The sequence below is a fragment of the Balaenoptera acutorostrata genome, chromosome 1, assembly GCF_949987535.1.
Source record: "Balaenoptera acutorostrata chromosome 1, mBalAcu1.1, whole genome shotgun sequence".
NCBI lineage: Eukaryota > Metazoa > Chordata > Mammalia > Artiodactyla > Balaenopteridae > Balaenoptera > Balaenoptera acutorostrata.
Genome location: NC_080064.1, coordinates 15,463,932 through 15,488,069, shown reverse-complemented (window position 1 = coordinate 15,488,069; position 24,138 = coordinate 15,463,932). Strand labels below are relative to the sequence as shown.

Sequence of the window (24,138 nt, the reverse complement as noted above, 5' to 3'; positions counted from 1 at the left end):
GAAGCAGAGCCCACAGGCCCCAGGCTGGACCCTCCCCTGGAGACTTGGCCACAGTGTCAGACCAGGAAGTATCATTACGTCACTGGGCATTCAGGGGTTAATGATGGGGAGTGGACAGGACCCGGGTATTTAACTAATGCGGAGACGCCTTGAGATCAGAGGCACCCCTGCTGACTTCCTTCTCCTGCAGCCCAGCTTCTCTACTCCCTGCACCCCTCCCCTCCCCCCAGAATGAAGCTTCCCCCTCTTCAGACCTTACTTTGCCTCATGGGTAAGTAACCTTCCTGCCTTTACCCCTCCCCTGCCCCAGCTAGGAATCCCCAACTCCCTGGAGGCCCCTGAGCTGGGCCCTGAGGAGGGTGTGATTGGACATCCTGAGGAGGCCAGTTCTTCCTGAGCCATCGCTCGTCAGTGGAGAGGGGGGAGAGGGGGAACACTGCAGCCTGGATGGCCCGGTGGGGCGGGGGAGAGGGGCTGGCAGGGATCCCAGACAGCACACGAGCTCCTGCCACCCACGCTCCATCCCCCACCTAAGTTTCCATTTTTGGCTCTAACCTGCCCCGGTCAGCAGCCCCCCATTGCTGCATCATCAGGACCTAGAGGAATTTGGCAAAGTCCAGGTGGTTAGGAAGCTTATCCAGTGACATCTGATGGGACTTGACAGGGACAGAGTTCCTGCGGGGATGGGGCTGACACCTGGGGAGGTGATCAGGAAGATGTGGGACCTGGGAGGATGAGGGGGTGGGTATTCTGGGAGGTGGTGGAAGGAGAGCAGGAGGGGGGTCACGTGTGCTGACACGACGCGGGTGAGGACTAGGGGATCAAGGTGCGATGATGTCACGGGGATATTATTACTGCTTAGCATTGTTATCATTGGGAATGAGGCGCTTAGGGAGGTGAGGTCACCTGCACAAGCAGAGAGACGTCTGGACTCAGATTTGGGGGCACATCAGGGGCAGCTGGCTGCAGACGGTGGGGCCCTGAGGGATCTGACCTCCTCCACCCTCCCTCCCAGCAGTGACCCTCGCTCTCGGGAACCTGGTCCAGTTCGGGGTGATGATTGAGAGAATGAAGGGGAAGCCTGCACTGCAGTACAATGACTATGGCTGCTACTGTGGTGTCGGCGGCTCCCACCGGCCAGTGGACCAGACAGACTGGTGAGCAGGCGGCCCAGCAGGTGGACCACCCCGCTGGAGGATGGAGAGGCTGGGGGGGGGGCATCCTGGGGGGTGGAGGAGCTGGGGGAAGCATCCTGGGAGGAGGGAGGGGCTGGGGGCACCTAGAAAGTTGGGGCCGACCTCCACTTTGAGCCCCTTTGGGCACTGAGCCCCCCAGGCAGCCCCTGGTCCTGCCCAGCCTGGCTCACAGGCCCCTCCAAGCCAACTGTGACCCTTACAGGTGCTGCCACGCCCATGACTGCTGCTACGGGAGTCTGGAAAAGCTGGGCTGTGAACCCAAATTGGAAAGGTATCTTTTCTCTGCCAGCAGACACAGCATCTTCTGTGGTAAGTGAGCAGCCCTAGACTCGCCCAGACACCAGGATGGGGGAGAGCTTCAGCTAGGAACCCTCTCCTGATGGAGACCCTTGAGCCTGGTCACCTGGGCTGTGGGGGGTGGGGGGTGGGATCTTCCATCATCACGGAAGTGGGGAGAGACCTGTCCATCTACCCAGATGCTCCTGCGGCACCCAGTCTAGAGAGCACGTGACCCATCAGCTCCTGCCCTGACCCCAGGCACTTTCCCCAGCCAGAGCCCTCCCAGCTCCAGCCTCTGGGGAGAGGAGCAAAGTGGGTAGAGCTGAGCCGGGCCCCAGAGCAGCTGTACCCACACAGCCCTCCCCAGGGCCTGGGTGGCAGCTAGAGGCAAGGCTCCCAGGACAGAGCCTTGAGGGCAGAGCCCCAGACAGGGAGAGCTGGAGCTTGGATTTGGGACAGCAGACCCTGCTCCCAAAGGCTGACTGCACCGGTGCTCATCTTTGCCAGGCCCAGTGCCCACTTGGACCAAGTAGCTTTCCTCTGGTCCCCGGCCTGGGGAAGCAGCCTGCCCCGAGTCAGAGTGCCGAGGGTTCCATGCAGCCCAGCCCCGTGGAGGGAGCTCAGATCAGAGAAGCAAACCTTCTTCCTGCCGCAAAGCCAGGAGCAGCCTGGAAGGAGGGCAGGCCCAGCGTGGGGCACAGCAGGAGGGTCTAGGAGGGTCAAAGAAGACTCAGCTCAGATCTCTAAGGTCTGCCCTGGGGGAGGGGCAGAACAAGGACCAGAACCACGGGAGGCAGATTCGGCTCAGAGGTGCCTGTTCCCAGCAAGGCAGCTTTGACAGGTAGTAAGCTCCCCATCCCCGGGGGTTCAGGCAAGGCTAGGAAGCCACCTGTTAGGGACGGCACTGAGAGGATGACTGAGGGGAGGGGTTAGGTGAAGAGGGACACAGGGTCAGGGAGTCACCTACCTACTGTATGACTTTGGGCAAGTGACATAACCCCTCAAAAGCCTCTACTTCCTCATCTATAAAATGGAGACACTCACTCACTTCCCTGGCTTAGTCCAGCTTCTGGTAAGAACCCCACAAAGGAGCTGACGTGGCTGTTAAGTCCCTTCCAACTCTGATTTCTGCTGAAAGAGCAGGTGACAGCAGAACCCGGATGGGAAATGAGGCTGACCTTTGCGAAGGACAGTGAGGAACCTGGACATTTCTGAGCTGGGGGATGTCTCCGTGGGGACAAAAAGGAGCCAGAGCCATTCAGGGCAGACAGAGGCAGTGGAGGGAAGAGGAGGCTTTGGGGCCCCTGGTGCCTGCAGAGCTGACGCCAGCTCTGCTCCCCAGGCAGGGTGTGGCCACGTGTGGAGGGGAAGCCCTAAAGCTAATGCTAGGAAAATGGGCTCCGTCCGCTCTGAGGGAGAAAGGCACGGCCGAGCAGGCCTCAGTTTCAGTCCCTCTGGGGCATGCCATCTGGGGTTGAGCTGCTGTAAACTTCCCAGCTTTCCTCTCTGGTTGATGGCTGCCTCACTGTCAGTAACGCATTACATGGGAGAAGGAGTTGCCTGGAAATGCACTCTCCCTGGGCTGAGGCGGACGACAGTTAGTGAACCAGATGGTCTCCCCATGGGGGAAAGGGCTAAGGGCAGTGGAGTGGGCTTGGGAAAGAACAAGAGAACAAACTCCCAGGCTTCCCAGCATCCTGGGCCCCAGCAGGCCCTCCAGTACTCTGCCCTTTCTCTCACCCATCCCTGGAACATCCCCCATAAGAATGGGCTTCCAGCAGAATGGGGCTGAGAACAGGGACCCCAGAGCAGTTCCCTGCATGTCTGAGAGTGGCAGGACCGAGGCGCCCAGGCCCTGACTCACCTCATCCCATCCAGCCGGCAGAACCACCTGCCAACAACAGACCTGCGAGTGTGACAAGAGGGCTGCTCTCTGCTTTCGCGACAACCTGGGCACCTACAACCGCACATATGCCCATTACCCCAACAAGCTGTGCACCGGACCTACCCCGCCCTGCTAAGGCTGTGCTCCGCTTCTTCCCTGCGGCCCCCTGCCCTCCAGCTGCTGGAGCCCCAGACCTCCGGAACGTTGGCACCAAAGCCCCTCCCTCTGGAAAATTCCTTTCCTGCAAACCCATCCCTCCCTGAGAGCTCCCAGACGAGGAAGAGCCATGCCCGGGGGCCCTTTAGCACCCAGAAGATTCTATAACCCACCCCCTGGGATCTCAGTTCCCTCTTCTGAATATGTGAATGATATTTTCCCATAATTCTAATACTGATTCTCAGATTCTATCATTGTAGGGCTTAATTAGTCTACACTTTCATTCATTCATTCGTTTTTTTGAGCACCCACCCTGTGCCAACAATGTGCTAAGCACTGGGACACAGCGTCGGTCTGACATGGGTGGCCCCTGTGCACAGTTCTGACATTCTGTCCTTTTAATTTCCCATTACAGTGAGTTTTTGTGATTCTCTTTTTCTAACATTCCACCATCTTATCCAAGATAATAATGGCAATCTCTAGAAGGAAGGTTTCTGGCCATATGGCATAATGTGAGAAGCACACAAAATACCAACCTAAAAATATTGTCCCCACCATGTCATCAGGCTTCTAATCCCTCCCATCAGAAGACTGGCTCAAAGTGAAAAGAAGCTCTCAAATCACCTTTTTCGAAGCCCTCCTTTGACAGATGGGCATCCGGGGCTCAGAGAGGGAAAGTTCTACCTGAAGGGGTGTCCTCACTCCCATGCCAGTGTGCCTTCGTTTCTTCATGAGTGAGTATCAGTCACTGACACTCTACTCCTCTGGTTGTCATCTTGGACAGCCTAGGGTGCCCAGGGAAGGTCAGCTGTGAGGATGCCCAGGCCAGGTCAGGCTCCTGATACAGGGAGGGGAAGAGGAAATGTTTCAACATCCAACACCCTAGGGCCAACTCTGGAGCCAATTGAAAGCACCAAAGGATTCCCATCAAATGGAATGCAGCCTATCTGGGAAGCAATGAACTTCAGCAGATTCTACTCCTAAATAGAGATATGATATCTCCTCTATCTATAACATGCTGATAAAATCTTCCGGTATTGGGATGAGCCTATTTAATGAGATAAAGCATGTAAAAAAGCATTGCACAGGCAACACTCACAGCGGCCAGGTAATAAACATCCACTCCCTTTGTCCATTTCATGGCACGTGTGCAACTTTCAGGACTTTGAGGGCAGGAAAGAGCCTGAAGCCATCAAAAGGATGATCATCACAAATTTTAAAAGGTGAAGAAGTTCTGTGCTAGCAAAACAAACACAAACAAACAAAACACGAGAGGGGCAGATGTGCGTGCTTTGTTGCTGTGACTTGACTCAAATCCTTGGTGAAGAATCACCAGGAGACCAGGTCTTAAAGCACAGCGTGGGTGGGTGGGGAAGAGAGCACCGTGTTTGTTGGGAAGAGTGGTCCTGAGGCGCCCTCTGGTGTCCATTTTGTTCAGGCTAATAGGTGGAAACAAATTTGACTTAAACCTGAATTTCCTTTCATCATGGGGGCAAAGTATGTTTCTGGGCTAGTGAAATCGGTCCCTTCTCATTTTCAGTAATCATATGCTGAGAAATAATAAGTCCTTACAGACATCTTAGAATGATGGTACGACTGCATACACGAGAAACACAGGAAGAAGGAACTGACCTGGGGGAGATGGAGAGAGGTGGCGCTCTGGGCGTTATGGATTCAAGGCAGCGATGGAAGGAGTACCTTGTGATGTTAACAGTTGCTTAACCATCTGACAGGGTGAAAATTGGAACTTAAGAACAAGCCCCGGTGCAGCCTGTTTTTCGAAGAATCAATAAATATTTGGTGAATGCATCAATGATTCTGTCTAAATCCTGTTTGTGTGTGTCTATAGTACACACGCTTGATTTCCAGCGCAGACTTGGTGGAAAAGGCTGAAAAAAGGAAAGGAGAACCCTGAACTTGACGTTGGAGCTTCCAGGTAGAGCCCTCTGCTCTGCCAGTCAGCAGCGGTGCATCTGTTCTAGACCTCGCCGCTCAGGGAGCTTATTAGAAATGCAGAATCTTGGACCGGACCCCAGACCCCCCGGTTAACAAGACCCCCAGGTGATTCGTGTGCACACTGAAATCCAAAAAGCGCTGATATATGGCCACAGACAGCCTCAGTGCCTGCACTTGTAAAATAGAACAATGACATTTCCCTGGTAGGTTGATTGTAGCAAGGTTTTAATAAATTAGCATGTGTGAATGTACACAAAATAATGCCTAGCACATTATAAGCATCCCATAAATGAATGAATGATAGTCATAATAACAAAAAATACCTAACATTTATTAAGCATTTGGCATTCACCAGGCACTGTTCTAAATGCTTTATGTTTATTAATTTATCGAATGAATGAATGAGTGAATGAATGAATGGATGGATGAGGCATGGGGACTAAATCAAGATTGGGGAGAGGACTTTGTTACCTGAATGTTTCATAGCTTGCGTCTCCAATTTTGATGATAGGATTTGGATGGTTTTTGCTTTTGTTCCCACTTAGCCCCTAACAAAAGCTATGAACCAAGTGTTCAATTAAATAACTTGCTGAGTAAGCGATTAGAAATCAAATCACGTTGGAATGCCAGAGTTAAGTCCAATTATTATTTCATGGACATTCGTCCACTTCTTTAGGGTTCTTTGCAGTGTCACTGCTGGAGAACTGAATACTGTATTAAATTCCTTTCTTTCCCTCAATACGCTTTCATACAAACCATGCTCCTGGCCCCTTGCTGAAACCTGGAGACAGAGCCAAATCTGATGTGGCCAAGCTATAGACAGACAACACCAATTACTCTACACTAGTAAGTGTCATAATAGAGCTAAGATCAGGCTCTCAGGACCTAAGGTTCTTCAGCCCTCCGTTCTCCATCCAGTCTCCATCCTGTCCACGATGCCAGCTTCATTTTCCCAGAGATTGATTTCCATCATATCACTCTTCTGCCCCTGAACCATCAGTGGCTCCCCATTGTCCACCAAGCCATGGCATTCAAGCTTGGTATCATCTGCTTTTCCAGCCATATATCTCTCTCTATGCTCCTCACCACTGCCAGAACACGCCCACCTGTTTTCACACCTCTGTGCAATAGCTTCCTTCAACCCGGCAGCCTCCCTCTCACAGGCTCCTTATCACCACATTCACATCCATGTGCTCTGAGGCACTTCTCACATGCCACCTTTCCCATGATGCTTTTCCACTTGGAGATTTCACCCTCCTCTGAACAGCCAAGCAATGCGTTTATACTTTTCTTAGGGATACTTACCCCAGCTATTTGGGCTCTTGTTTTCTTAGGGATACTTACCCCAGCTATTTGGGCTCTTGTTTTCTTAGGGATACTTACCCCAGCTATTTGGGCTCTACTTTTCTTAGGGATACTTACCCCAGCTATTTGGGCTCTTGTTTTGGGTTCCTATATGGTGAAGGCAGACTGCCCTGAGTTCAAACGTGTGATCTTGGACCCATTATTTATTTCCTCATGTGTAAAATTGGGATGGGACCATCAGCCTCACTGGGTGGTTTTAAGGTTTACATGAGATAACTTATTCAAAGTGCCTGGAGCGTCATAGATGCTCCATCTGTGCTAGGTCACTTTGCATTTTTGCCTCCCCTGTTGAATACATCACACGGTGGATGCTAAATAAATATCTGCTTAATTGAATCCACAGATACATGATAATTGCGATTATTTTACAGAAGTGGCATCATACACATGATAAATACTATACGAATTTATTTGAATAGCCCCTTGGCCCACTACTCTGAGTGCCATTTATCTTAAACATTTATCTTAAACGGACAAGTGTTTGGAAATCATTAACCTTCAGTGCCCTGATCTGATGTCCCACAGAGGCTATGAGGTAAAATTGGCTGGAGAGACGGTACACAGCACTCTTCCTGGAGGGCTGTTACCTGTGATGTGTTCCAAGGTCAAAATGCACATAGAGGCTGACTCATGACACTTACATCGGGACAGCACTCTGGTCCTAGCAGATCCTTCAGAAAGATTCTCAGTTGGGTTAACAGAGTCCAGAGTCTGGGCCTCGTGGGCTCAGGAACTGGATAGCATTTGTGCACCCAGAAGTCTCTCGGTCACGGAATGAGGCAAAAATCACACAGGGAGGACAGTGACCAAGGGGGAACGGCCTTGCCAGTAGCTGGAGAATTCTTCTTCCACCCAGGGTGGTACCGGATACCGTTCAGTGCCAAGGTTCTGCAGAAACAATTCGAAGGCTGCTTGATGAGCACATAGAACAAGAGCGAGCAGGAGCCTTGAGGCCAAAATCATGAGGCCACGGCGAGGCTGGTGAGATGGCAGCAATCTTGACCTGCAACTGGCCCTGGTGCCCTGGTGCCCTGGAGCCCGGCGCGAGCGGCGCCCTGCTGCACGCGCCAAGGGGTCCCCTCCCTCTGGTTTTCTGTGGCCGCCCTTCCCCCTCTGGAGAACCTCTTCCAGGTGAGTCCGTGCAGTCACCGCTGCCCACGTGCGCCTGGGGGAAGGTGCTCCCTCCTGGAATGGGATCAAACCAAGCCCCCAGGTTCTAGGGAAACCCCAAGGTGGCAGCCAACACGGGCAGACAGCTGCTCTGTATTCAGACAACTACAGACTATCAGAGACGTTCTGAGATACCAGGCAGAAGTCTGAGGGGTGGCCCTGCCAGTGTGTGTGGCGGCCATACTCCCCTGCATGGAAGCTACCATCAGCTGCTTAAGCTCAGTGAGACCCCAGACGACCACACACTGGAAGAACGCGCACATCTTCCGTGCCGAGGTCTCTCAGGAGGACACTTCCCGGCATGCTCTCTGTCTCACGCAAACGGCGGTCAGACAGTGACAAAAACAACTCGACACTTTGTCTTCAAACTAGAATTTATCGGTATACAAAACTCCATTTCATAGATAAAGTGGGACATCTTTGCAGCTTCTATTGCACCAAGTATTGGAGATTAAAAACACAAAAAAAGAAACATTTGGTTTTGAAAACACTGCAAATAGCCAAGTACAGTACTTTGGTAAATAAAAAATAAAATGGTTCAGAGTAACACAATCTGAGGAAAGAAACATCCTGGAGGAAATGAACTATGGACATCAGACAACGGTCACATTCCCCCCGTCCAGCTCCACAGATAAGGCAAGACTTGCTAAGTCTATGGATCATGACCCCACAGAGGTCTTAAGTATCTCCGGACTGCAGTGAGGACAAGTGTAGTGCAATTAGAAAAAAGGGAAGGCGGCTGAGCCTGGGAAGGCCCCTGTGTTCTCCACAGACCCATGTGCCCTCCTTCATAAAGGGGGTTGACACCCACCAGCGCTTCCGCATCAGCAGGAGGAACACGGAGGTCTGATGTCCGACTCCTGGCTCTTTTCTTCTGCTCACGGAGCCCAGTGCCGGTGGCGGACGCTGGAAGGGCAGCCAGGGGGGCCGAGGGCCCTTCTCCCCAAGGGAAGTGAACCATGAGAGGAGCCCGCACCCGCATTCCTCAAGTTTTGGCTGAGGGACCTGCCAGGGGAGCAAACCGCAGGCTGAGGTCTGTGACTGTGCTCAAGCGACCGTCACAGACGGCTGGCAACAGTGACCCGCTGGGTGTCGAGACGCAGAGGATGAGGGGCAGACCACCGAGGCTTCACCCAGCGGTCACTACCTTCCAGGGCTACAGCACAGCGAGCAGGAGTAGTTCCGGGACCAGGGGCGTGCCCTGCCTAAACCACAGTCACCACGCACAAGTCCGTGCTCTTACAGAAATTATTCTCTACTGGTACCAGCCCCTTCTCAAGTAACTTTGCGAGGATGCTAAACATTTTCATCAAGCTACAAAGTAGTCTGAACTAGGAGAGTGAGGCTCTAGAAGGTAATTCCTCAGAGGAAATGGTTAAGAGCCTGAGGTTTTTACAGGGAATGTTACCTTGGACAGACGCAGCCAAGCAGTCAATGAGGCCCAGCTCTTCCCCAGAGCCGGGCCCTGTGGGCATCTTCTGAGTTCCGTACTGTGTAATGCACTTCGTGACTGGTGCTCAATGTCTCCACTTCAATCCAATTATCCATTCCCCGCCTTGCATGTGACGGCAGAAGATCTGCTATCATTTACATATGCCATCGAGATCTTCAACTTAACAACATCAATGGAAAAATACAATTTGCTTTAGAGTCAGAAAAACACACCTTGTAGAAAATGCCATTATTAAATCACCTCAGAACAACCGTCGGAAGGCCCCAGAGTTTGAGCAACGCCTGTTCTGAAAGCTGAGATGAACAAAACAGTGAACAATGAAAATGTCAAAACACAAAAACTGCATCAGACTCTGAGTCTAAAGGCTTGCTATAGATAGAGCCTTGAGGTAAAAAAAGGTGAAGAGCTACGCATCTACCCAAAATGGGAGTCAGAGAGGGCCACGGATGTGACACTGAAACCACAAAGCTCCACTGTCACCCCACCCACACAGACCCTTCTGGTCAGGCTGAGAGTTAGTCAGCTCTGACTAGGAACCCAAGTTTCCTTCAACTGACGGCACATTCGAGTTGAACATCTCACAGAGGTAAACTGACAGCACTCTACGTGGACACAATAAAACCCAGGCAGTCCAGAGTTTCTCAGAATGAGAGAAACTGCACACTGATGACAGGGACTCACTACGAGCACAGTTCAATGCCAAGTCCATCTGGTATCTACCTACTTAACGTGGGAGCAGCTCTCCCCCCTCAGCATGGCCCTCCCCCGCCCCAGGACCGTATCATTTCCCACCGTCAAAGCTCCCCAGGGAAGCAGGCAGCACCATGAGAAACGACCTACACAAAGGCCCACTCTAGCTGCCCCACAATGGAGCTCCCACTTGACAAGGCCTCAGAATCACAATAGGTAGGGAAGTGTTTTCAGAGCTTATAAAAGAAACTATAGACAAGCTCAACTAACACTTAAGATTCTTCTTTCTGCCACAATTCTTCAACCAGACTTCACTCCTGAAAGCATATGTTCCTATTATTGAAAAATTAAATATACATATACATTCTCTCTCTAATATCTCCTGGTGGCAACTATATTAATTCAGAAGTTGTGATTCTATGTTGTTTCAATACATCTACCTCTCTAGTACAAAGCTGATGCTACTAAAATTTTATTTTGTATTTTGACCTTTAAAAAAATCTTTTTTTAAAATCCATAAAACCTTTATATACAGTTTATAAGACTAGTAAGCAGCTATGGACCACCGCCTCATCCCCCTTCTCCTGACCAAAGCTACCGAGACAATCCCACATAACAAACCTCTAACAGCCACAAAGGTTAAGAAAGAGTCGCCTCCTACTATGCAGTGCACCTGAGTAACTATACCAGGTAACCGTCACTGACCACAGTCATCCCAGGACTAAACATGCTGGGCCTCCACTTTGGCTGCCAATAAAGTAGTTCTCAAGTGCCTCCCAAGGCAACCAAGTACTACATGGATTCCATCTACCTCATACTTTGGTGGGACTGAGGCAGTGAAGGCTAAATTTAAACCCTTAGCTAGAAGTTATCACTAAAGTTGGATACATGTTCCCCATTCCTAATAATTAACATACTAAACGCAGACCAGTTATAAATGGAAAACTATGAAATGGTAATAAAAGAAAACTACCGAAGCCATTTGATTAGTTTTTAAAACCACTGTTATTTTACCCAAGAAATGCCGAAGCCTATTATCAGAATTAGTTAATTTATAAATAAATGTGCCCAATATTCTTTAGCAACTTCTAAAACCCAATAGGAAAAAACAAAAACAAAAACCCAATAGGGCCCAAGGCCACCTTCATTAACCAAGTAAATAAAGCGACCCTACTACTTCTGACAATGGGTCTCCCTTAAGCTATATCTGACTCCTAATTCTGCTGAATTTCTGGTACACAATCAGTCTTTCTGAGAGGATCTGGTCTCCTGTACTCTCACAGTACAAAACAGACAAGAAAGAGCGCTCGCTCAGAAATGCTCAGCCAGAGTCAGGAACGTGCCCAGAGTTAAAAGCCAAGAGAACAGATCCTAAAGCACTGGACCTCACTCCCTTGGAGACAGTGAGACAACGGAGACCCCTCACTTGTCTGGACTGAGTACTAGAGGCTCTAACTCAGGACTCTGCAATGTGCAAAGAAAAAATGCTGTGCAGTTTCTAAATCTGCTACATATTACGATGTACTGTACCAGGATGTCCTGGGAGCACTTCCAAGAGACTACTGATGCTCCAACCACAAAAAGTCACCAAAGTCAAACAAACAAAAAATTAAAATACATCATCAAAAACACAGAAAGCAAATCACCTGCTGATAAAGACAATCCAATGAATCCAAGGCCAGCCCACAAAATGATATGTCTATACGTGTCAAAATCTTTTTATAGTTTTTCCCTTTGCCTCGGAACTCTGATAATTTTGAAATCTGAGATGGGGGAGGTAACTAATAATTTACCTTTGATTCAGCACATATTATTTCTCCAAATATTAGGTCCCCAAAAGGCAAAGACAGTCCAAGATTGGCCACATCATACATTCCAGTTTTAAAGTTCACATCCACCTAATTCGGTTTGAGGAATGACATCTCTCCACCGCCCAAATCTATTTCAGCACTGTGGAGTCATTTGAAGGCCTCAGCCAAAGTAAGTTCTCTGCCCTGCTGGTCTAACCTAAGTCACTGACAACTTCTGGAGGGTGCTGGAGAGTGTTTCGAACAGCAAAATCCCCAAACAGGGCTTAACTAAAAAAGAAGTTAAGTGCAGCGTTTTATGGGATTTCACTTTCACGATACTAAGAAAATTCAGCAATGGGTCAAGTTACCTTTTACTTCTCTGAAGGCATCTTTCTAAATCCAGAATAGTAAGGAAGAAAAGACAGTTACCTACTTAAAATGTGAACATGAAAAGCCTTAGAAATTCTTCCAGACACCCCCAACCCCCCGCCCCAAATCAATTACCTCTTCAGACTTCTTCCTGAGCAAAAACTCAGGACTCTCTTGACTTCTGCCTTTACAACTATGGCTTCTGCGCTCCACGCTATCAGAATCCCAGAACTGTATCATAAGCACTGATACACTGTCTTCTCGTTGTCAAGAAACAAGTTCCAACTACTCAGCAACACTACAGATTTTCCAGCAAAGCCCAGGCCTAATTAACAGTCTGGCCTATTTATCATATGGCTTGAGTGCAAACGAACCAACAGCACCTGCATCCCATCTGAGCATCAGAATCAGGAAGAAGAGAAACGTGGCTGTTTAATTTCCACCCTGACTACAGGCCACAACCTTCACATCCTATTACTTTGGGAAAACACTTCCTGAATTATTTTCTGATTAACTTGCATTAGAAGAAAGTTAATTCTAAACATGTACCTGAGTTGGACATCATTTATAAACTATCCTGCATATTAATGTCTGTTTGAAAATGAAAGAGAAACAAAGGAAACTTGTCATTCTGAATTTCTAGCAATTAATCTAAACTACTTCATTAACAATTACAGTGAAACCCCGAGTGTTAAGGAAAGATCCCAGGGTCACCGAAGTCTGATTTTCAGGGCAAATAAAACCACACTTAAAAAGGTTTTTTTGACCTAACTATCCACTCCTAAAAGTCGATATTTTAATTATGGAACATGAATGGCTTCACTGCACTTCCATTAAATAAGACACATCACTGACAAAACTCTGAACAAAAAAGGAGGCAGCTTGAAGGAAACTAACTCAGTGTGTGATTCTGTGGGTTGAGTTTCGTTTTGTAAAAGGATGGCCTCACTGGAAAGCCTGGCACACGGCCCTCCGCTTTCCATTCCCTTCTCACAACTCCCAGGAGGCCAGAGTCAGATGTTGAGAGCCGCGAAGGTCTTCACCAAGGTGACCTGGGTGCTCACGTCTGCTTCGCTTCTGTTATTGTCCCTGTGGCTACTCCTGCTCTCCAGGGCTTTGTGACGGTGCCTCTCCTCCTGTCGTTTCTTCTTCTCTAGTCGTTGCTGTTCTCGCCTCTGTTTGTTTGTGACCTGAAAGAGAAGACTGCCACCTGAGTCGCCTGCACGGGGACACAGCCTGCACCAGTGGACGGGAAATGCGGGGCTGACAGATGCAAAGGGCACAGACTGCCTTTCAACAAGAACAGAGAAAACCCACCTAACAGACCAAAAATGAGTTATTTCCCATTACTGCTCAAATTTACATTTAAATTTATACCCTCCTGCTGAGCTAGCAAACAAAATCAATTCCATTCTCCTCATAAACCAATTCAAAATGACCTAAAGAAACATTAACGCTAGTCCAGCAGGAGGTAACACTCAAACATGCCACAGGATGCCTTCCTGTACATAATTTAATGCCCCAGGGGATCCTAACAAAATCCTCAGAAACTTATCACATCTTAGCCTCTGCCTGTGACCTTTTACATTACGTTGCATTTTGAGCTCAGAATTTCCTGGTGAAAGTCTTTACAATAAGTTCTAAATTCAGTAAAATTAATGGTGTCATATACTACTTGTGGGAGTGGGGTTGGGAAGGGAGCAGTACAACCCTTCGGGGAAACATCTGACAATTTACCAAAAGACCTTAAAAAGATTCAAATATCCATGCCCTTTAACCTGTTAATTCGTCTTCTGGGACTCTAGCCAAGCAAATAATGCAAAATACTAAGACTTATACACAAAGATGTTCACTGAAGGTGATGGCATTTACAAAAAATGGGATTCAATCACATGGGTTAGCATGGAAAGCACCCACACACGCAGTAATGTTAGGCGGGAAACGGAGCCGATCCGCGTGTATGAGTATGAGTTCAGGGTATACTTCCTTCTAGCCGTCACTGCAAAGTCCAGGCAGGACAAGTGAGCTCTTCCTTCCGCTTCATGATATACCCTCATGCACTCCCCGTATTTCCTACAATAACCACTTTCATAGATCAAGAGAAAATCACACACTAAATTGAGCTCCAAGTTCCCCCCACGCCACCGAATTACAGCAGCCCACCATTTGCCCTTGCAGCCCCATCTTTCCTACCTTTGGGAGGTGATTTTTATTTGCTTTGTTTTCTTCACTAGGGCTGGCCCGAGACTTATCGTTTTCAGTTCTGCCTTCATTTAAGCCCTGATTTCCAAAGATTCTGGTGCCACTGCCACCCTCCTCCCATAAAGGGTCACACTGCTTCAGCACTCGGCCACTGGACTCAAGGTTCTCCTCTGCATCTTCCAAAGAAAGATATTTTGTTAAATTGAAAACCTAAGATAGTTACACAATGCGATTATTGTTAAATGACTCCAAAATTACCCGGGTCCCCAGATCACTGGCATTTGGAGAGCAAGTTTCCTTGAGGCAAAATTCTAATATCAAGTCAATACAGTGGGGAACATAAGGAAAAAATAATTGGTAAAAATCGGAAGATAAATTTTAAAATAACCTGTCGACCAGTCTTATCATCAGCTTCCTACCAGTCGAGTGCTTTGTTTTGTTAGATTAAACCACTTTTTAACATAAATTTTTAGGGGGAAATCTTTCATTTGTACCCAAAAAACAGAAAGGAAACAAGTTCTAAAGCTGTGCTCTCCAATACAGTAGCTACGAGCCACACGTAGCTATTTAAATTAAAATTAATTAAAGTTAAATAAAATTTTAAACTTAGTTCCTCAGTCAGTCTCGCTTAGCCACATGTCAAGTACATACCATATGAGATAGCACAGACATTGCATAGCGTTATTTTAAAATCACAAAGACCAAGTTACTTACAGCTTTCTAAGAAGGCATAGCAAATATGTAAGGAGGATAATAAAATACCCAATCAGAAAACTATAATGCCAGGAACAGTATCTGGCACATAATGTCTGGCAATAAGTATTGAAATCATTTAAAATAAATAACTTGAGAAAACAGTTCGATGTTAACATCTTTTTTCCTTCCTCTGAATCACAGAATTAAACTCAGTTCAAGCAAAAAGAAATTCTGAATTATCACCAGTTGACAGATGCCAGTAATCTAAATATTTCCATTAGAAAAATAATTTTTCTCTCCATTCCATTTCAATGATCATTTTGGTATTATAACAGGATCTTATTTCTAAAAGGCTAAAGTCTTCCCTGACATTTTCTATTCCTCCAAAACTGAGCTAGGTGGCCTTTTCACGCATTCCCCTAGCAGCCTGTACCCACACTTCATTATGTCTTATTATACCAATTTACTTATCTGTCTCCACCAAGCCCCTCCCCACCCCAGACTATACTCTCCCTGACACAGGGCTGGCACCTAGTAAAAAACACCTGCATATACAAAGCTGCTGAATGAAGAAATAACAATATAATTATTACCTGTCACTTGATTAAAAATAAGTATCTGGAAAATCACCAACATAATCATTGTGAAACCTTATAAATATCAATCATGGACTTACTATTTCTTTTTCCCTGGTTCATCTGCAGCATGGCAATTATCGCAGATTCAATATTATAATTTTCAGCTTCGAGGTTCTGGACTATCAAATTAAAATCCTATGAAAGAAACAAAGGAACACATCAAGACTCTGGGTATACTTTTCTAACTATCTCTACATCAATAATCTGACAAACAATTTTATAAACTTTTTGCATGTAAAAGTGTAAGTGGACTCAAGCAATGTACAGTCTATTCCTTAGAATGTTAATAAAAAGCAACCTATTCTAAAAATAAACAAAAAGATGTCATTGAGGCAAGGTTTCAAGACCTTCCATTTAGAAAATGTCTTAATTTTCAGTAAGGTTAATCACCTGAAATAACCATTTAATAAAATGAATTCTTGGGGCTTCCCTGGTGGCGCAGTGGTTGAGAATCTGCCTGCTAATGCAGGGAACACGGGTTCGAGCCCTGGTCTGCGAAGATCCCACATGCCGCGGAGCAACTGGGCCCGTGAGCCACAACTACTGAGCCTGAGTGTCTGGAGCCTGTGCCCTGCAACGGGAGGGGCCGCGATAGTGAAAGGCCCGCGCACAGCGATGAGGAGTGGCCCCCGCTTGCCACAACTAGAGAAAGCCCTCGCACAGAAACGAAGACCCAACACAGCCATAAATAAATTAATTAATTAATTAAAGTAGCTATAAAAAAATAAAATAAAATAAAATAAATAAAATAAAATGAATTCTTATAAAACTGCACTAGTCAGAAAATAATAAACCCACATACTTCCTTAGGATTTTGAACAGTACTGGATAAAGTCTAGCAAACAAGAGAGAAATGAATGAACATCTCTCATTAAACTGTGTCACATAACCTAATTAAACTACAAATATCATGGGCCTATTTTGGCCCATCAGGTGTTAGCATGCTAGAGTGATGCCACAAAACTAGCAGATAAACTAGGCACAGCAATGCCTATCTATAAACCACTGTTACTGCATGACAAATACTAACTGAACATCCAGTTGCATTGCAAACTTTCTGGACAGCATCTTCTACTTCATCTCTCAGGTCATCTTCAAAGTCGACTCCCTTTGTTTTGATCTTCTCTCTTTTATTTGATTCATCTTGATGAAGCATCTGAAACTAAACGACACAGAAAGAGTAATAATCATGAACTCTAGCAAACAATGTTCAGAATCTGCAATACAGGAAGACCCTCTAATCTCAAAAACATTCAAATATATGGGAAAAGATTCCAGCGACAATCTTAAAGGAACAGCAATCACTAGGCTAAATTTTATCCAGACACTGAGATTCCAGGCCACAACTGAAGTATTAAAAACAAAGGGCCAAGATATGGGATAAACTGTTCAGTAAAAATGGCATTAGAGCACCTACGGCTTCTAGAGACCAACATTTTGGCAATGACTGCCGACTCAGACAGCACACATCTGTCTCAGCTGGTTTCCAGATCTGTGAGCTTAGTAACAGAATCGATCCTCTACACTAGCACCCAATGAGCTTTTTCAGCAGGACAACTCATCTTGAAGAAACACACATACAACTCTCATCTGGTTCCCTAGGCCCTATTTGATCATCAGCAAGCTGCAATGTGCTGGAGCTCCTGTCCCAACCAGATTATCACAGATGAGCGTGACTCATTTAACCTCACGTGCTACCACCACACTCAAGGGAACCTGTCAAATTCTAAAAACTTGAAGAGCCGCTCACTTGGTATCCACAGGCCTTTACAACCTAAACCCATTTCAGAAAAGCTAAAATCATCCCTCTGTGGCTCCCAATCACTTTCTCCCCCTGCTTGCTATTAATGCAGGGAGATGGGAAATGAGCAAGGACATTTCCACTTTTTGCATGTAAAAGTGTAAGTGGACTCTAGCAATGTCAGTCTATTCCTTAGAATGTTAATAAAAAGCAACCTATTCTAAAAATTTACCCTAACAATGTGGCTATGTGTAGCAAGTCTCTGAAATTCATCCAAAGGAAATAATGTCAAGTATAGAAAGGATTTTTGTTCAAGTGCTCCTCTCAGTGCCACTAAGAGTGGTGAATAACTGGAAACGCCTAAAGGTTTCATAGTGTGAGTACGGTTAAATAACCACGGTAAATCCACAGAATGATGCTTCATTCCCATTCAAGTAAGGAACACAACAAGGATTTTCACTACCACCATGATTATTTAACCATGTCTTGGAGGTAACAGCAATGCAATTAGCGCCCTCCCCCCAAAAAATAGAAAAATTAGAAGTATAGAATTGAAAAGGAAGAAGAAAAGTTATCGCTATCTGAAGATAATATAATTTTATACCTTAAAAAAAAAAGAGAAAGAGAGAGAATCAACAAAAAAACTACTCCAAACAAAAAGAATTCTGGAAAATCATATGTTTATAAGGAATGTAAATTGATAAAGCCACTATGGTAAACAATATGGAGGTTCCTTAAAAAACTAAAAATAGAATTACCATGTGACCCAGCAATCCCACTACTGGGCATATACCCAGAGAAAACCAGAATTCAAAAAGACACATGCACCCCAATGTTCACTGCAGCACTATTTACAATAGCCAGGTCATGGAAGCAACCTAAGTGTCCATCGAAAGATGAATGGATAAAGAAGATGTGGCACATATATACAATGGAATATTACTCAGCCATAAAAAGGAAAGAAACTGAGTTATCTGTAGTGAGGTGGATGGACCTAGAGTCTCTCATACAGAGTGAAGTTAAGTCAGAAAGAGAAAAACAAATACCATATGCTAACACATATATATGGAATCTAAGAAAAAAAAAAAGGTCATGAAGAACCTAGGGGCAAGACGGGAATAAAGACACAGACCTACTAGAGAATGGACTTGAGGATATGGGGAGGGGGAAGGGTAAGCTGTGACAAAGTGAGAGAGTGGCATCGACATATATACACTACCAATGTAAAACAGATAGCTAGTGGGAAGCAGCCGCATAGCACAGGGAGATCAGCTCAGTGCTTTGTGACCACCTAGAGGGGTGGGATAGGGAGGGTGGGAGGGAGGGAGACGCAAGAGGGAAGACATATGGGAACATATGTATATGTATAACTGATTCACTTTGTTATAAAGCAGAAACTAACACACCATTGTAAAGCAATTATACTCCAATAAAGATGTTAAAAAAAAAAAAAAAGTGCTCCAGCAGATCACCAAAAAAGTCAACTAAACAAATAAAAAGCTTATCAGGTTCCTGGCTAGGAAGATTCAACATCATAAAGATGTCAATTTTTGCTTGTTAATCTATTAATTTAATGAGATCCCAATAAAAGCAAATTATCAACAGGACTTCTTTTTAACTAGACAAACATATTCTAACACTCATATATAAAACAAAAAAAGCAAGAATATACAGGAAATCAAAAAAAAAAAAGAAAGTAACAATGAGTGAAGAGTTCTACTAGATTTTAAAATACACTATTTCTTAACTAAAACAATGAACACATTAACATATGAAGAGAAAAACCAGTGGAATAGAACCAATGTCTAGAAATAGACCCAACTACATATGGGAATTTATTATATGAAAAAAGCGGCATTGTAAATCAGTGGACAAAAGACATGTAATTAATAAACAGTTTGGGTTCAACTAGGTAACCACAAGGAAAAATATAAAGTTGGATCCATACCTCACACCTGTATATCAATATAAATCCCAAATAGAGACAAGATCTAATTTCTTTTAAAAAATGAAAGTACAGAAGGACGAAAATAAACTATGGGAGAATTCTTTTTAACCTCAGAGTGGGAAAGAGCTTCCTAATCATGACCCAAAACCCAGAAGACATTTATATGATGTCTTGAAAACTTGATAAATTTAGCCACATAAAATTTTAAAATTCCTTCAGATCAAAGACAATATGGGAAAGAATAAAAAGACAAAAGACAGACTGTGGAAAATTTGCAACTCATACCACAGATAGAGGCTAATTTCCCTAATACATAACGATCTCCTAAAAATCATTAAGAAAACTGAACAGGAAAAAAATGGATAAAAAACATGAATACAGTTCACACAAAAAAGTACAAAAGTAGGATTTAAACACAAGAAAAGATGCATAAGCTCACTAATAAGAAAAATACAAATTAAAACTATGTTAAGAAAACTATTTTTTCCCTAACAGTGACACAGATTTTAAAACTTCATAACACACTGTGCTGGCAAAGGTGCAGAAGAGACACATATTGCAAGTGGGAGTGTAAACTGGTAAGACTTCTACAGAGAGCAACTTGGCAATACCTACCAAAATTATACATGCACACATCCTCTGACGTAGTTAAGAACCTTCTAGGAATTTATTCCACAAATACACTCGCACATGTGTGAAAAGATATACATGTAAGTAAGACACTGCGTGTTGTTTGTAAAAGCAAAGTTTGAAAGCCATCTAAAAGTCCATCAAAGGGACTATTCCAGCACATTATAATGCATCCATACACTAGAATACTATGGAGCCATTTAAAAAGATTTAGGAAGTTCCTTATGTACTGCTATGAATTAAACTCTGAGATATGTTCCATTCGAAAAGCATGGTGCAGAACAGTATATAGAGGATGCTACAATTGTGGATAGGAAGAATGTACTCCAGCAAAAGTGGAATACATGCACATACTCACATATTTGCTTGCTATGTAAAATATCTCTAGGTAATTTTATGATACACTAATAACATTGGTTGCATCCAGGGAGGTAAACAAGGGTGAGAGAGTGACTTTCACTTTATTTTTTTAATTACAAACAAAGTGTCTAATAATGTGAGGAAAGGCTTGTGAAATAATGTTAATGGCAAAAAAGCAGGAAACAAAGCTATACAAATACAAAAACAATAACAAAAATTGTTGAGTCTGTACATTTTTTATTTTCTTCTTTACTTTTTCTATAGTTTCCGAATTTTAGATACAAAGCATGGATTAATTTTAAAACATAAAAGTAATTTTAAATGTTTATATAAATTATATTCATGCAATCATAGCCATCAGCTGTTAGGGAAAGCAAAAGAACAATAATTTTATCTGCTGCTCTCACCTGAACTAACAAAATTTTAAAAATAAATCAAGCCCAGAGATTCTTAAAGGCAACTTTCTATTAACACATCACTGGTTTTTAGCTCCAGGGCACACAGCTCTCGACCTGGTTCCTGCAGGGCTGAGAACACAGAAGAAAACGGAGGCTTCACTCACGTCAGTCTGGAGATGTGCGGGTGCTTCTGAGTTGTCATTGATCCTCCGAACGCTGTCATAGTGCTCTCCATACCGATATGCAATGTGTAACTCCTGCACGTTGCTCTTATCTGTGCCACGAATCTGCAGGCAAAGGAAGGGGAGATGCCAGCGAGGATCTGCACAGTGTCCACTTCAGAAGAGAAACGCCACCTGATTGCCCAGGAAGCCCAGTCAACAGGCTCTGTATAGAAGGAATTGGGAATACGACTGCGATACAGCCTAAGCAATTTTTGAATTATCTTTCTTCCACTCATGTATATATGATTCATTGTGCTTTAATATGCAACTACATGGACGTAAATCCATACAAAAATGCATATTCAAAAACCAGGGGCAGATTTACCATGAAGTTAAATATGCTTAAGTTTCAGGAGTGTTAGTACCACTCAGCCCCTCAAATGCACAGGTCCCTTCCAAGAGGGAAGGCCCAGGGGCAGATGCAGATTTGTTGGGCTTGAAACTCAAACAATTTGGGACCCTCTTTGAGAAAAAGAATATAAAATTACATATATAAAATTGCTAGGACTCCTCCCAAGACCTTGAAGGGGGGCCCATAAAAATGAAGGACCTGACACTTAAGCTTCACTAGCTTCACAGTAAATCCACACTGTTCTTAAAACAAAAATAGCATTTTTCATCAAACACATACTGAGAAACATTAACAACAAACTCAAAACATCCCACTTATATCAATTTCAATATAAAGTTATATACAGTCAGGCAGTACTACTGCACTGCACAACCTGGAAGCACTACTCGCAAGGTGTTCTGTGTGAACGGCACCCCTGCAGCACAGCCCAACCAGAATGGTGCTCCCTGGAGTCATGCAACACAGACGCCCTGAAGTGGAGCCTGGGCATCCCCCCCAAACCACCAACTCCGCAGAAACTCTACAGTAATTCTGAATCTGTCCTTTAGAAAGCCCAGTAACTGTCTATTTGTTAAAACCCAAAAATATCAGCACCTCCTTCTTGTTTTTGCTGAAAGTCACAGGCAGTGAGATACTATTATTAATTTAAATATCTGTGGTCTAAAAACACAGCAAAACCATGGAACAAACAGGAACTACACAGGTCTAGAAGTCAGAACCACGGAAGTTTTCTCCAGGCAGAATATCTAGGTCTCAAAGGGCAGAGAGCCTGGTTTTCACACATGCAAAATAGAGAGAGCACCATTCATCTCCCAGGAAGACTACTGGAAAGGAAATTAGTTGATCAGAATCTCTGAATGACATAATCCCTAAAGCACTTATATATTTAAATAATAATAACACTATATATGCATTATGAGTAAGAAAAAATAACTTGAGGAACAGTCACCAAATTGTGATGCTCATGGAGAGGGAGATCACAGAGGACTTTCATTTTCTAAGTCACATGTGTCTATATTATTTACAGAAGCATACATTCCATTTGTAGCCAGAAAAAAAAATGTAGGTTGTGAGTATAAACCTCCTCATTATTAACGTAAGAGCTCTTACCCATGACAGTAGCAACCAATTCAGTTTCAATTCTCAAATTTTATAAGGTGCTCCACTGGGGTAGGGAGAGATGGGGAAAACCTAGTAGACAATTCCAGTATACAGGAAACGTATTTATTTTAAAAACATATACTCTGAATGTTTAGCAAGAGGACACTACATAAATAAATGTACTTGAAAAAAAAATCGAGTTATGCAGAATTATCTTCCACAACTACCTAGATAATTAAGAAACTTTAAAAACGGTTATCAAAGGAGGAGAAGGCAACCTACAGTTACTGAGTTGGCCCTGAGTATATTCCTTCAAGAAGAGGATCATTATGCTGTATATTCAAATGATTTTGATGACTTCTGCTAAGCAGTAAAGATTTAAAGACAAAAAATTGGGACAACGAAAGAGGTAACCAGTCTTCTTGGCTCAAAGACATCCTTAGAAAGAGAGAGCCTCACTAAAAATATGATAGCTCTCCCCGGTGTCAGTACATGTGACGACACTACCCCAAAGAACAGCACATACAGATATTGTTTCCCAACCTGCTCACTGTATCCCTGTAACGTAAAGTCCTTACCAACCCATGGAGTATCTAATTTATTTTGTTGTAGTGTAATTTTTGTTAAAAGGACATTATGCCAGACACAAAAAGCTATATACTTCCATTTACATGACATTCTGCAAAGGCAAAAACTGTAAGAGACAAATCAGATTAGTGGTTACAAGAATCTGGGAGTGGGGGGAGGGGACTAGTGACTGCAAAGGGGCATGAGGTAACTTTTTGGGGTGGTGGAAATATACTGTATATTGATAGTGGTGGTATTTACATGACTATGTTTGTCAAAACACATAGAACTATACACCAGAGAATGGTGAATTTTGCTATATGTAAATTATATCTCTATAAATGACTTTATCTTTAATGAGCAAAGGCTAAGCAAAGGAATAAGCAATTTACAAAGAAATATATATGCAGGTGGTATAGGAAACCAATGAGGAAAAAAGGCCATTGTTGCCTTGATAATAATATAATATATAGGGATACACAGTGTATGTATACACGTATGGATGTGTCCGTGTGTGTGTAGACTTGCTTAAAACGTGTGACATTGTGATACGTCTCTTCCCAGTCATACATGAATGATTTTATAGTTAAGAGTGTGTGTGAATAACAGGGATACACACTAAATGTTAATAGTAATTATCTCTGCGGGGTATGACTCTGAGTGATTTTTATTCGCCTTTTTTTATTTGCCTTTAATGGGCTTTTCTGAATTTTGAAATTGTTCTATAATCATTATGTTGTACTTTCTAATTAAAAAAACAAAGTTAGAAATGGGGGAGTAGTGGAGCAGGGGAGAGAGGAAGACTGATAGGAATCACCTGACCAGCCTCCAGGAGCTGAGCCACAAAGCGAAAAGCGCTCTGAGTGCAAGGAGGACGAGTAAGGGGTGGTAGTCTGTGTACAGTTTCACCCCGACCTCTGACCTTCCGTACTCCAGAATGTTTGGTTTGATGGACTGTTTGGGAGACTAGGC

General features: G+C 44.4%; 2 protein-coding genes across 3 annotated transcripts in view; one reads left to right on the top strand and one right to left on the bottom strand.

The window, feature by feature from the left end:
• Positions 1-231: 231 nt before the first annotated feature.
• LOC103000811 (group IIE secretory phospholipase A2) lies at positions 232-3,496 on the top strand. The gene is made up of 4 exons (XM_007175050.1): positions 232-271; positions 1,019-1,157; positions 1,399-1,505; positions 3,354-3,496. Exons 1-4 carry the CDS (start codon positions 232-234, stop codon positions 3,494-3,496), a joined length of 429 nt encoding a protein of 142 aa, XP_007175112.1.
• Positions 3,497-8,504: 5,008 nt separating this feature from the next.
• Positions 8,505-24,138, bottom strand: part of OTUD3 (OTU deubiquitinase 3) — a 34,970-nt gene continuing 19,336 nt past the window's right edge. The window contains exons 4-9 of one of the 2 annotated variants that reach the window (XR_009009119.1): positions 21,087-21,209; positions 16,876-17,007; positions 15,884-15,980; positions 14,503-14,687; positions 9,416-13,499; positions 8,505-9,012 (exon numbers count right to left, since the gene is read on the bottom strand). Coding sequence is in view for 1 of the 2 variants with exons in the window: in XM_057551857.1 (XP_057407840.1) it covers positions 13,323-13,499; positions 14,503-14,687; positions 15,884-15,980; positions 16,876-17,007; positions 21,087-21,209 (714 nt within the window). In the remaining variant the exon portion in view is untranslated. Of the gene's footprint in view, positions 13,500-14,502; positions 14,688-15,883; positions 15,981-16,875; positions 17,008-21,086; positions 21,210-24,138 lie in introns of both variants that reach the window. The other variant, XM_057551857.1, reaches the window with a different exon arrangement.

Bases quoted from the DNA above. Each gene is read 5' to 3' on its own strand.
- LOC103000811 (XM_007175050.1), top strand. From the start codon at position 232: ATGAAGCTTCCCCCTCTTCAGACCTTACTTTGCCTCATGG. The intron at 272-1,018 runs GTAAGTAACCTT...CCCTCCCAGCAG, and splicing joins GACCTTACTTTGCCTCATGG to TGACCCTCGCTCTCGGGAAC. The intron at 1,158-1,398 runs GTGAGCAGGCGG...TGACCCTTACAG, and splicing joins CCAGTGGACCAGACAGACTG to GTGCTGCCACGCCCATGACT.